Genomic DNA, 14181 nt, shown 5'->3' with positions numbered 1-14181 from the left:
GACAGGTTAACAATCATCCATCAAACTTTCACTTTTTGATACTTGGTTGCAAATCCTTTGTAGTCAATTAAAGCCTGAAGTCTGGAACACATAGACATCACCAGACGCTGGGTTTCATTCCTGGTGATGCTATGCCAGGCCTCTACTGCAACTGTCTTCAGTTCCTGCTTGTTCTTGGGGCATTTTCCCTTCAGTTTTGTCTTCAGCAAGTGAAATGCATGCTCAGTCAGATTCAGGTCAGGTGAATGACTTGGCCATTGCATAACATTCCACTTCTTTCCCTTAAAAACTCTTTGGTTGCTTTCGCAGTATGCTTCGGGTCATTGTCCATCTGCACTGTGAAGCACTGTCCAATGAGTTCTTAAGCATTTTGCTGAATATGAGCAGATAATATTGCCCGAAACACTTCAGAATTCATCCTGCTGCTTTTGTCAGCAGTCACATCACCAATAAATACAAGAGAACCAGTTCCATTGGCAGCCATACATGCCCACGCCATGACACTACCACCGCCATGTATCACTGATGAGGTGGTATGCTTTGGATCATGAGCAGTTCCTTTCCTTCTCCATACTCTTCTCTTCCCATCCCTCTGGTACAAGTTGATCTTGGTCTCATCTGTCCATAGGATGTTGTTCCCAAACTGCGAAATTGATTTTAAAGTCTTGTTTAAAAAAATAAATAAACAACAAACATGTTATTCTTACCTCCTCTGTGCAGTTGGTTTTGCACAGAGCAGCCCAGATCTTCCTCTTCTCGGGTCCCTCTTTGCTGCTCCTGGCCCCTCCCTCCTGATGAGTGCCCCCACAGCAAGCAGTTTGCTATGGGGGCACCCGAGCTGAGTCACAGCTCTGTGTGGCCATTCAGACACAGAGCCCAGGCCCGGCCCTGTCCCCTGTCTCTCCTGATTGGCTAACTGACCTTGATTGACAGCTGTGGGAGACAATGGTGCCACTGCTGTGTCTCAGCCAATCAGGAGGAGAGTCCCGGAAGGGAATGCATTAGAATGCATTAAGATAATAAAAAAAAACTGCCTTTACAACTCCTTTAAGTATTGACATGGATTCACATCAAATGTATTATCACAACATGGACATTGTAAATATGTAAATGTACAAATATGCTGGATTGAGCTCATGTAAGCATTTTTTCAAGGCTCACTCCCAGTTTCCTATAGTGTGTATTAATAGGATGTAATTAATAGGTTTATTAGGCCTGCAAATGTGTACATGAATTGCTTCATAGCTGTCTTGAAAGTACAATTATTTTATTAGTACCCTGAATGAATTATTTTATTATCCAAGTACCCTGGAATGTACAGTGCATGTTACCACATTCACAGATAGTAGTTGTTTTACTTTGACCTGTTTGAACAGTTAAAAAAAATTAAAAGCCTAGCAAAATCAGTAAGAGATACATTTACTGAAAAGATAATGTGACCAGTAATGACTTGTTCTTAAATTATACACTTTAAACCAGCTGAGTGTTATGACTTTTTGTTACTACAAACAGATGTTGATGAGTGTACATCAAACCCATGTACCAATGGAGACTGTGTTAACACACCTGGATCCTATTATTGTAAGTGCCATTCTGGTTTTCAGAGGACTCCTACCAAGCAGGCATGCATTGGTAAGTACAGTATTATGATTTTCCCTTTCACTGAATTCAGGAAGCTTCTTCCAACGTATAATTTAAAATTAAGGAGATGCCATTACTGATCACAAAATATTTCACTTTTTAATTTTCTTTTCTTGGTAGTTAAAGGAAGTGTATAGCAGTTTTGTAAATATTTTCCTGATTTATTTATTTTTTTGTGAACAGGACTTAATATTGTAGTTTTCTTTTAAGTGTTTTTGGTCAGGGTAAATATAAATATTGCATATTAATCTTTTATATATTCCAGGTAGAGCTGCACAATTCTGGATAAAATGAGACTCACAATTACTTTGCTTAGAATAAAGATCACGATTCTTGGTGTAACATCGTCTTTCACATTATACAAACAAATTGGACTGACTTTACTGTTTAGTTTTTTTTTTAATTCATTGAAGTGTATTTTTGCCCAAAAAAAATGCTTTTGAAAGACCGCTGCGCAAATACAGTGTGACATAAAATATTGCAACGACAGCCATTTTATTCTCTAGAGTCTCTGCTAAAATATATAGTATTATATTTTCTAGCACAAAATACTGATTTTAACTTGTAAGCAACAAGTGTCAGAAAAAAGGTTAGTCTTTAAGTGGTTAAACTGACCTCACCGACTCCATCCCTTTGAGCTAAAAGAACCAAATGCTACGATGTTTCTTTTTATCTCAGCACTGAGCAATGTTGTGATAAACTTTGCCAGCTGCCTTTTTTTTGACAGCTCTGAGCAGAGAATGGCTCTGTACTTGTTAAATTATTTCAAAAGTAACCAGCAAGTGAAGCCACAGGAACTGCCCCATGGCCTGCCTTAGTCAACATAGTGACTCCTCCCTTATCAGATTGCCCCAGAGCAGGGGTGTACCTAGAGCATTTGGCACCCGGGGCAGATCCTATACCTTGCACCCCCCCATCTGGCACCCCACTTCACTGATCATGCCTGTACACACTCACCCCCCTCACCCCTCTATGCACTCAGCCCCCCTCACCCCTCTACGTACTCAGCCCCCCTCACCCCTCTACTCACTCAGCCCCCTCATCCCTCTACGCACTCAGCCCCCCTCACACCACTATGCACTCAGCCCCCTCACACCTCCAAGCACTCAGCCCCCAACACACCTCCCCCCACACACACACATACACCTGTACATGCTCAGCTGCCCCCGCACACACATGCACCTGTACACACTCAGCTGCCCCCACACACAAACCTGTACATGCTCAGCTGCCCCCACACACACACCTGTACACACTCAGCTGCCCCCACACACAAACCTGTACATGCTCAGCTGCCCCCACACACAAACCTGTACACACTCAGCTGCCCCCCCCCACACACACACCTGTACACACTCAGCTGCCCCCCACCTACACACCTGTACACACTCAGCTGCCCCCCCACACACACACCTGTACACACTCAGCTGCCCCCCCACCTACACATCTGTACACACTCAGCTGCCCCCCCCACACACACACACATCTGTACACACTCAGCTGCCCCCCTACACACACTTGTACCCACTCAGCTGCCCCCCCCCACATACACACCTGTACACACTCAGCTCCCCCACACACACACACACACACCTGTACACACTCAGCTGCCCCCCCCACACACACACACATGCCTGTACACACTCAGCTGCCCCCCGTACACAGCCTCCTCCCTTCACTTGTACTCACAGCCCCCACTTGTAAGGTGGTCTTTCTAGTCCCAGGTTCTGTTTCTACATGTCCCTGTGAGACACGAGAGGAGCTGCAATACAAAATATTCTACTTGCAGTACACACAAAGGGTGCACATACAGGAAGCAGCCAGAGGTGGCAGTAAGGAGCCTGACTGTGAGCTGAATAACACAGAGCAGCAGCTGACTGACTCGCACGAATATAGAGAGCCAGTGCAGCTACAGAGCACCCGCCCTGCCTTGTCCTGTCCCTTATAGCTGGCCTAGCTGGATAGCTGGCCTGACACCCCCTCAATGTGTGGCACCCGGGGCACTCCACTGCCCCAAAGCCTGCAACGAGAGACAGTCTCCTTAAAGAGAAATTACTTGTGCACACTCTTTAGAAACCCATAGTGCTTTGAGAAGTCTTTGTCATTTTTTTAAATCTATATATCAATCCAGTTTATAGCTCCCCTTTACATGTCTGTGTTTCTCTATGAGCTCAATGAGGAAACCTAAAATGTTATGATCCTGCCACAATTATTGCACTACTTAGGAGAAGAAACCTTTGCTGACTAAATAGCATACATAAAATCACTGTCAGGAAAGGCTCTCTACCTGAAGACAGCAATATTTTCTACTAATTAAGTATACAAATAGTTGTTTTTTCCACCTGTAAATATTAAATAGCTTTGAGGCATATAAGGTAGCCTACTGAATCTTAGATTTTTACATGTGCTAGCGAATGTTAAAATATTCATGTATTTTTGACCATTTCCAGACATTATACTGAAAATCTGCTAAATGTACTTTTGGTCAGTATTTTGCCTTGGTTTTTACTACAGTGTTACTGGTCCCACTACAGTTATTTAAGTCTAGTTTTATCATGAAGGCCAGCCTATAGAAAAGATGATGGTCTTAGGGCATTAAAACATCTTTTCAGCACCTCTTTAGTATTTAATATATTTTGTGTAGCATTGGAATGAAGGGAAGCAGAGGACACTGGCTGCAGGAGAGGGGAGTGTAATGCTTCTTCTGTTGCAGGATACTTTCAGGTGAATTTTTTAGAATTTGGCAGGGACTCTTTAACTGGTTTCGGCCCGCCACTGTCAAATGACAGCGGCTCTTGTTCTGGGACGCCGTTGTATGACGGCATCTCAGAACAGCTGCTCTTGCATGCCTGCGGGGGTGCGTAGCAATCGTGGCCCTGCCGTGTTGCTAGGACACGGCACGACCCCGATCTGTGGAAAGAGCCGCATCTGCAGCTCTTTAAACATGTCATCGGCTGTGCCCATCAGTGCCCATCAGTAGCGCCTATCTGTGCCGCCTATCAGTGCCCACCATCGCTGCCTATCAGTGCCCACTAGTGCTGCCTATTAGTGCTCACCAGTGCTGCCTATCAGTGCCCACCAGTGCTGCCTAACAGTGCCCATCAGTGCCACCTAACAGTGCTCATCATTTCCACATATCAGTGCCCATAAGTGAGGCATATTAGTGCCTCCTCATCAGTGCCACCTCATCAGTGCCCATAAGTGCAGCCTCATCAGTGCCCATAGGTGCCACCTCATCAATGCCCACCAGTTCAGCCTATCAGTGCCCATCAGTGCCTCCTCATCAGCGCACATCAGTGAAGGTGAAAAATTACTTAGTTACAAAATTTACTGACAGAAAAAAGTGAAAAACATTTTTTTTCAAAATGTTTGGTCTTTTTAAAAAAAAAAAAAAAAACCCAGCAGTGATTAAATACCACCAAAAGAAAGCTATATTCGTGTGAAGAAAATGATGTAAAAATTTGTTTGGGTGCAGTGTAGCATGACCACACAATTGTCATTCAAAGTGTGACAGCGCTGCAAGCTGAAAAATGGCTTGGGGAGGAAGGGGGTGTTAGTGCCTGGTAGACAAGTAGTTAATGCACCTTACAGGAAAGTAACATACAGGTAAGCATAAAGTTAAATGTAGGTTAGAAGGATATCGGAAGCAAGCTGCATTTGCCCATTTTTTAAAGCACTAAGAAAGGGGACTGTCCCCAAACCAATATACAGACAGGAACCTTGACAATGGCAGCATCAATTCATGACACATTCTTTCACAGATGTTTAGTTTTTTCAATAATTAGAATTTCATTGTCAGTATTAGAAAGTTCACTAAAAGAAACAGATGTTTATTAGCTCTGAACTAGAATAAAGTGGACCCTACCTCATGAGAAGCTCACTGCCAGACTTCAGGGCAATATGTCCAAACTTCATAATGTCTGGGATGGGTCTCCAATTAACTTCCATGCAATTTTGACTGCTGGTTATTGGAACTATAACAACAACCTCTATGATGCACTTTAAGCCAAGCTTGGTGACACCCCCTCCCCTATTTAATTCCAATCCTGTTTACAGTACTTGTGTAAGTCATGTGTCTTTGCTACTCCTTCTTAAATGTCAATAAATATTATTGAACAAGAAACACAGATACACAAAATTGGCACTTATTTGAACTGGTCACTAGGAGAGAGGATGCTAACACTAAAATGAGATCTGCTTCACCATAGCTCAGCTCACTAATTTGTAATCTAGCACAATGTGTACAAAGACTATGCTCTTCCATCAATGTATTTTATTGTTAGATATTTTTGGAATATTCATATGAATGCAACATAACTAAAAAAGCCTAACAACAGCCCCTGGGTTGGGTTTAGCCAAAGAGGCTGGTTTATGTCAAGTAAGCTATAGTTATTTGCATCATACTTTAATGGTAGTTACATTTTTAAGAGCCAAAACACAAGACAACTAAATAAAAAAGGGAATGATTGTAACCTGATGTAACATGACTGACGATGACTGACAAAAACATCCTTTCTCTTTGCATGAATCCTTATGTTTTTGAATAATCATTTTTTATATTTATTTCATAGTGTGATTAATGTTTTGCTAGGCTTTTCACCAATTTTGCAGAGCTGAACAGTGTGTTTTTCTTAAAACCTAGATATTGATGAGTGTATTCAAAATGGCATCCTCTGCAAAAATGGAAGATGTGTTAACACAGAGGGGAGCTTTCAGTGTATCTGCAATGCTGGTTTTGAGCTAACTCCTGATGGAAAGAACTGTGCAGGTAAAAGTTCTGGAAATAGTATTTGTTGTATGTAATTCATGACGACTAAAATAGGTTAAACCGCCACACAACAGCACAACTTAGCCATTAAAGAAAATATGCACCCCAGTCCCTGCAGTCAATCAGACATCTGGGCTGTGTTAGAAACAGCTGTTTACATATTTTTCTATGTCACGTAGCAAACAATTGTTGAGGAGTCACCATGTACAGTCGGAAATTCTCTTTATCAATTGCTTAATGCCTGTGCAATATTTGGTCCTAGAATAACATGGATGTCTGGCTTATAATTGTTATCAAAGACATTTGGACACTTTGGCTGAAGCTATGGAAATCATTTTTATAATGAGATACTTTTTACTATAATTTAAATTACTTTATTATTTAAGTAAAAGTCTTTTTAAAGACTCTATTAGATATTGGTCATTATCTCTAGACATCATGGCGGCTATTAAGACAACCCTAATGATGTTTTAAGCCTTCTGTAGACAGATCATATCAAAGTCATAAGTGGAATTTGGTCCAGTTCCTTCACAAAGCTTCAATAATGTTTACTCATTTGAAAAGCATGTTCATCAAAATTTGAACTCTGATCATGGAAATGTCTCTGCCAACTGTATCACAGATCATGGAGACTAATAAAATATAACTATCTCACACAGTTAAAAAAAAATTAAACCAACCAACTCAACTGTTTTCCAAAACAGTTAAATTTAAGGCATGTCATGAATGATACTTGTTACAATTACAAGTGTGCTTATGTCAGCTACCTACTGATCTGTCAGGCCATCAAATGGCTGGTGTCATATCTGATCACATGGTAGCACCATGGCAGCTAAAAAATAGAGGCAGATAGGATGGCTTAGCTCCATTTTAACTTTTTGATGAAATCATATTTAAAAAAATGGCTAGCCTAGGTAAATTTAAAAACCTTAAATTCAGCAGTGCACATTAGAAATGACAAGAAAAGCAAGGCATCCAGACAAAATGGTTTCTTCAGGGGATTGTTTGATTTACTGTCCTTGGTAGGATGAAAAGTTAGAAATTTTGAAAATAGTCTAGCATTCGCTAATGCTTCTTCTTTAAAATGAGCAGATCTTGGTTTCTTATATAGATAAAAAATGGATATAGACACACCTAATTAGGCACAGGCACCATGGCAGACTGTGTGAGGATATTTTAAATATAAACTAACATGAATCACCAGAAAGAATCTGAATCTGTGCCCACACAGATGGAAGTTTGTACTGCCCCAGCAACAACTTCCAGGATCACTATACTTAGAATGATAATGAGAATATTAGTATCTTATTGTGTATGTTTGTGTTTGATGATATAGACTTTTTGTTAATTATAAAAAGAATTTGTCTCTTTTTAATTCATTTGTGTAGCTGGTACCAGCACTGGGAAACCACTGCTAACACATTTACACATGTGCCCCAGGTATTGATAATTATTAAATGTTTTACTTTAGAATACTGTATATTTTGGCTAGACAATGGTAGATAGGCTTATCAGCAGTTGGTTTCAATTTAATGCACAACTTTTTGCAAATGTTCAGAAGTGGTTGATGAGGAGAACAACTGTAATGGCTATGGCTATCTTTATATCTAATTGTTAACTATTTTAACATTAGTACTCTGAAAACATTCCTTACCCCTGGTGATTGAGATTGCCATAGCTTAATATAAGTGCTTAATACCATGCTATTTTGTATATTTTCAGATCATGATGAATGTGCTACTACAAATATGTGTTTAAATGGAATGTGTATAAATGAAGATGGCAGCTTTAAGTGCATATGTAAACCAGGATTTGTGCTTGCAGCCAGTGGTCGTTACTGCACTGGTATGTATATTATCCTAAACAAAGCTTTGTGCAGAAGTTGTGTTTATTGTACCTTATTGCTGGCCTTCCTTCTGATTAGTCTGTATTTTGTAATAAGTTATTTTACATTTAATTCCATAGATATTGATGAGTGCCTTACTCCAGGCGTTTGTATGAATGGCCATTGTATTAATACTGAAGGATCTTTCCGCTGCGAATGTCCACTGGGGTTGGCTGTTGGGGTAGATGGTCGTGTTTGTGTGGGTAAGTATAGCATTTGTGTGGTATATAGTTTATTATCTGCATTTTAATTCCATTCTATATGAAAAGCATCAAAATTAACAACCTAATTGATATTAAAAAAAACACTGAATATGTCAGAAACTATTTCTTAATACTTAAGGAATATTTCTGTGTACATTACACAACATTACAGATGTGTATTTTCTTATTTCACCTCATGCTTCTATATTCTGGTTGCTGTAATGGTAAGGACATATGCTCTTAAGATGTTTTTATTGTGTAATGGTTTTAATATGCTGAGTTCTAACAGATGCTGTTTCCCTGTTTCTTTAGACACACACATGCGTAGCACTTGCTATGGAGCCATCAAGAAAGGACTTTGTGTCCGCCCATTTCCTGGAGCTGTGACCAAATCTGAGTGTTGCTGTGCCAATCCAGACTATGGATTTGGAGAACCATGCCATCCTTGCCCTCCACGAAACTCTGGTAAGCATTGTCTGTGCTTCTACAATGTTAATTTGATTTACTGTATTAAGTATTGCTTATTTTAACAGTCTTTTCTCTGACAACAAGCGAAAATGTAATATATTTTAGGGTTCCTAGTTACAGGCGCTGACAAAGGGCACTTGCCAGGTGGTTTTAATGACTACTGAGTTGCAATCAACCAGTGTCCGGAAGATTGTACTAAGCTGAGAGAAAAAAGGGGGAGGGGGGTTGGGACTTTAAATGAGGTGAGTACACATGGCTAGAAGATTAGTAGATATCAAAAACATGTTTCTATTGGTGAAACAAGGAATGGCAAAATGACATGATACATGCAGCAATAAATAAAATTGACAATCACATATTACAGACCATATATAGAAACAAACATTAGTAGCAACCAGCCGACCACTGTGTGGTATGGAACGAATCCTGGATGTAGTAAAAACACTTAAAATTCCATGGTGGATGGAGAACTCAAGATAATGTATTGAGTAGGGGCATCTGCATGAGAGTAAGTGCATCCAAATTAGGCTGACACGTTGCATGGATAATACCACTCTTTAGGGGCAGGTGTACGCAAATCTATAAAAAACAAAACATGAGTAGACCAGTATGATCCAATGTTGACCCCTCAATGGGGAGGATATGTACAAAAAGAAAGGGAGAGAGTTACTCATCCCTACGAGTATTTACATCGTAATAAGTCTGGCTTTCAGACAACCACCCAACCTCAGACATAAACTAATCAGCAGGAAACTTCACTCTGATTATAAAGTCACAAATAATGGAAGCAAACCCTGCAATAAAAAACGCTGCAAACTGTGCAACCAGATCAATCCAAAAGTGTCACACACACAAATGGGACCTTCAATATCATGGGATCATACAGCTGTACCTCCAGTAATGTGGTGTACCCCATCCAATGCACAGGTGTAGCAAAGGATCTTATGTTGGTGAAACAGGACAGAAGTTACAAGTGAGGATGAATTTGCACAGACATCCCATCAAGGAACGTAAGGAAGACAGTTTCTGCACACCTGTGGGACATCATTTCTCACAACTGGACCACACTATAGAAGACTTCAATGTTTTAGTTCTTAAAGGGAATTTCAGAACTATCCAGGAAAGGAAAACATTTGAGCTAAGAATAATACTACTTTTTGACACAAAAAACAATCGCCTAAATTTAGATATTGGTTTCCTCACCCACTATACTACAGTTTTATGACCCCCCCCCTCTGTGACTATCATCCTCCTCCAGTGTATAGATTTCCCTCTGTCTTATCTCACTTGCTGATAGCTTTATTACCATTGCCATACACATTGATTTGTATTTTCTTTTTCTTTTTCCTTTCCCTCAGAGATTTTTTTTGTTTTGTTTTAACATTTTACCCTCTGCTAAAACTTTTATGAATCAGTACTGCTTGGACCTTGAAGAAGGGGACACACCCCAAAAGCTCGTCCATGAAAAATGATATGTTAGCGCAAATAAAAAAAGTATCACGGACAGTACTCAATTTTCTCTGTCACAATTGCACTAATACGGCTACAATCACCTCAAGAGCTTTAAAGAAATACTTACTGATCTCTGTAGCTGCAGGCACTGTGAAGCAATTTATCCTCAAGTTCACAAAATAGATACTGATGTGCGGTCTCAGCAATTTTCTCTCTCACTCTGCTTATACACCTGCTTTGTGTTTACATTACAGATTAGGACCCTTTCACATGGGTGGAAAAACAGGCGGACCCGATTGGACCCTTCAGTCTCCTCTATGGAGACTGGATCTGATCCGATCTTATTCACTAAAAACAGACTGCTGGCAATCCCCATCTGTCTGGTGGATTGGATGGCAGTTGGGTGTAAATGAACAGGCAGTCCGTTTACATCCAACTGCCCATAGAGAAGAGCGGCTGTGTCTGCTCTGCATAAGCGGAGAAAGGGATCACAATTGTTAGATTGTTATACTTTGGAGATTAGGTAGAAATAGGGATTGTTTTAAAGTTTATTCACTTTTTGTTAATAATATGTACATATTTTAATGTCCATAGCCTGGCCTCAGTTCTATTTTAAGGGAATTCTTACCATTGATAATGACTAATAGTACATTATACACAGAAGAAAACTTGTAATTTCCAACAGTCTAATTTTTCACACAGGTCCGGGGTTTGATAAAAAATGTAGGTTAGGCTGCTCCTAAAATGTTTACAAATAAGAATACCTATAGACACATAATGCACAATTTTCCATTGTTTCCATCTTACAAAACTGTATACATTTTCTAAAAATCAAATCATAAAATAAAACAAAAATTGACAATAAAATCAATTGGTAGAACTGGATTTTGGTAAGAAGAATTCTTATGCACATGTTTTTTTATCACAACATATTTGAACAATCACGCTCAACGCACATGACACTTACATCACTTACACAATTTCATTTTTTTTTCTTTTTGGAGATAGATAGAGTAGAGAAAGGTAGAAATTTGAGTGCTGCCATTAACAACTTGGTTTTGAAGGTTACCCTAACAGGGGTGTCATATTCATCTACACTGCATATTTCTAAGTTACCAATTTACCAAGTAGCAAGAGAAAGATAAGAATGACAGTCCTGGGATTCACATCTTCAAAAATGGTCAGTAATGGCAGCACTCCTATTTCTACCCTTGCAAATTCCCTTTAAGACTGGCTTGTTTCTCAAAACTGTATACAGTCAGCTTGTGTTATAGGTAAATGAAAAGTGGAATTGTCCACTTTATATATTGTAGAGTGACTTTCATTGACCAGCAATAAGTACTTTACTGAACATGAATTTTACTGCTTATCAAGTAATGCATTAAGCCCCCTGACACCCCATAGATCTTGCATCTTGAGTAGCTAACTTAACATCAGTAACATCAATGCAGAGATATGCAGTCTACAAATAAAATACTTATCTCTAAGGGCCATATTTATTGCACTGCAAAATATTGGTTCACTAATCATTTGCTGCACATTCATTTGTCATTCTCCATAAAAAATTCACTGCCCCGAATTCATAGTTCAGGTCGCATTTGCCGCACATCTGGATTTTACGTTTTTTAATGTTCTGAGTTGCCGTATTGTTTTATTCCAAAAAATGCACCAAGCCCAGTCCTGTTTGTGATATTTCCTGCTTAAATAATAATTAATTGATTTTTATAGATTGAGTATGCATTGCTTTCACCTTCACCCTCATCAACCATACATATTTGCAGACTATCAGATGAACTTTATATAAGATTCACATTTAACCCTGCTGCCAAGAAGGATGTTATATTAAAAAAAAAACACATCTATGGAGAAAATGGCTGTGAATGCAGGCAAATTTAGGCAGGCAAATGTTTCTAGATTCGCCTTTAAATTTTAAAGATGTGTGACTGGCAAATAAAAAAAATGAGTGCTTATTTTGTATTTACAGGTGTATTAAATCTTTTCACTTATTTTAAAATATAGCGGAATTTCAAGGGTTATGCAGCAGCGGAATTGGCATCACTGTGGATGGAAGAGGTAACTTATTTTATATGTCATTATACCTTTGTAGTGTTAAAAAACGAAAGATTACTTACAACCCTGTACGACATATTTTACCTGCACACAAAAAGTGATCTGGCTCTGATTAATGTTGATATAGAAGTTGATATAAAAATATCTTGTTCTTCCTAATTGAAAAAAAGCATAAATGTAAATATCACTTTCTGATTGTAGACATCAACGAATGTGCTTTGGACCCTGATATCTGTTCCAATGGCATTTGTGAAAATCTGCGTGGAGGTTTTCGTTGTAACTGCAACAGTGGCTATGAATCAGATTCCTCTGGGAGAAACTGCATTGGTGAGTTTACACACTAGCATTTGATAACGAAGCTTATTACATTATCGTCTTGCAAAATGTAACTAGAAACAACAAACTACTGCTAGAATAGTGTGGCTTATTTCCTGAAAGTTCTCCAGTCACCATATTGGGGGCAGGGGAGTCAAAATTAAGCTTTCCTTTGACTATGCTTTTTTTTTAAGTTATGGTTTATTGGTCTGCGAGACCATGTAAGCAAAACTCACTGATACACTGTAAAAAATATTGTGCTGGGTCTACTCAAAAAAATTGAGGCAACTATTTGCATCAGCTTTTTAAGTACTGTCAACTAAACTTATTTTTGTCTGACTCATAAGACTTTTCATGTTTTCAAGTTTGTTGTTTTAAGTAAAGCCAACTAATTTTTTTCAGTTTATAGACCATAGTGTTTTAAGTTAGGAATACTACCTTAACTTGTCTGAAACTATAGTTTTAAGTAAAGCCAACTCAATTTTTCCAGTTTATAGACCATAGGTTTAAGTAAAGCCAACCCAACTTTTCCAGTTTCTAGAAAAGTTTAAGTTAGGAACACATACATTAACTTATTTACTTATATAGCACCGTCAATTTACGCAATGCGTAAGTTGGTAAAACTTGTTTTCCAAATGTATTTGATATATGTTTGAAGGTTTTTATATAAACATAACACAATAATTTTTTTTTTTTTTTTAAGGAATAGTCTCATGAAACAGACTTTCAAAATAAATTAACATTTGTTATTTATAAAGTGTTACAAATGTAATATTATTAAAGCAGCATCAAATATAAATGTAAACATGTATAAAAAAAAATTAAAAAAAGCCTCTTTCTCAGCTAACAAATCAAACTGAAACACACACATGTCACATACAGTATATCTGTAAAGAACATAGAATACAGAATGTATTAACTTTTTTAAGCCTTTTAGGAAAGTAATTTGCATTTTATAGTGTGAATTTTTGAAGATAGATTCCCCACATCTAGCTCCAAAAAGATCTTTTGAAAAACTTCAAAGGTATATTTTAGGTTTTCAGGGTAGCTCAGGCTAAAAGCATAAATGAGTCCCATAATCATTCTTTCTGATACAAAATGAGAGTGCTATATGAAAAAATACAATATACCACTATGCTTGTTTATGCAGAATAAATATGGTCTATTTGTTTTTTAAATGTAATAACATAGTGCAAAGTGGGTGGGGCTTTAGGTTAAATAATCTAACATTAAATGTCCAATATCTCAAAAACTGAACAAACAAAATTTGTTTTTGTGGTACAAATCAGCACAAACGCAGCAAAAACAAATTGTATAATTGTTTTTAAAATGTAATAACATGTGGTGCAAAGTGGGAGAGGTTTCATCAACTATAATGC

At 38.4% G+C, this 14181-nt stretch overlaps 1 protein-coding gene across 1 annotated transcript in view; it reads left to right on the top strand.

Moving 5' to 3' along the window:
* The window catches only part of FBN2 (fibrillin 2), a 320766-nt gene that overhangs the window by 156069 nt on the left and 150516 nt on the right, over window positions 1-14181 (top strand). The window contains exons 12-18 of the mRNA XM_073625060.1: window positions 1513-1632; window positions 6284-6409; window positions 8132-8254; window positions 8375-8497; window positions 8810-8962; window positions 12437-12490; window positions 12689-12814. Coding sequence (XP_073481161.1) covers window positions 1513-1632; window positions 6284-6409; window positions 8132-8254; window positions 8375-8497; window positions 8810-8962; window positions 12437-12490; window positions 12689-12814 — 825 coding nt within the window. The remainder of the gene's footprint in view (window positions 1-1512; window positions 1633-6283; window positions 6410-8131; window positions 8255-8374; window positions 8498-8809; window positions 8963-12436; window positions 12491-12688; window positions 12815-14181) is intronic.

The sequence above is a fragment of the Aquarana catesbeiana genome, linkage group LG01 (genome assembly GCF_042186555.1).
Source record: "Aquarana catesbeiana isolate 2022-GZ linkage group LG01, ASM4218655v1, whole genome shotgun sequence".
In the NCBI taxonomy this organism is placed as follows: domain Eukaryota; kingdom Metazoa; phylum Chordata; class Amphibia; order Anura; family Ranidae; genus Aquarana; species Aquarana catesbeiana.
Note: the sequence above shows the minus strand (reverse complement) of the source record. Positions and strands in the feature narration are given on the sequence as shown.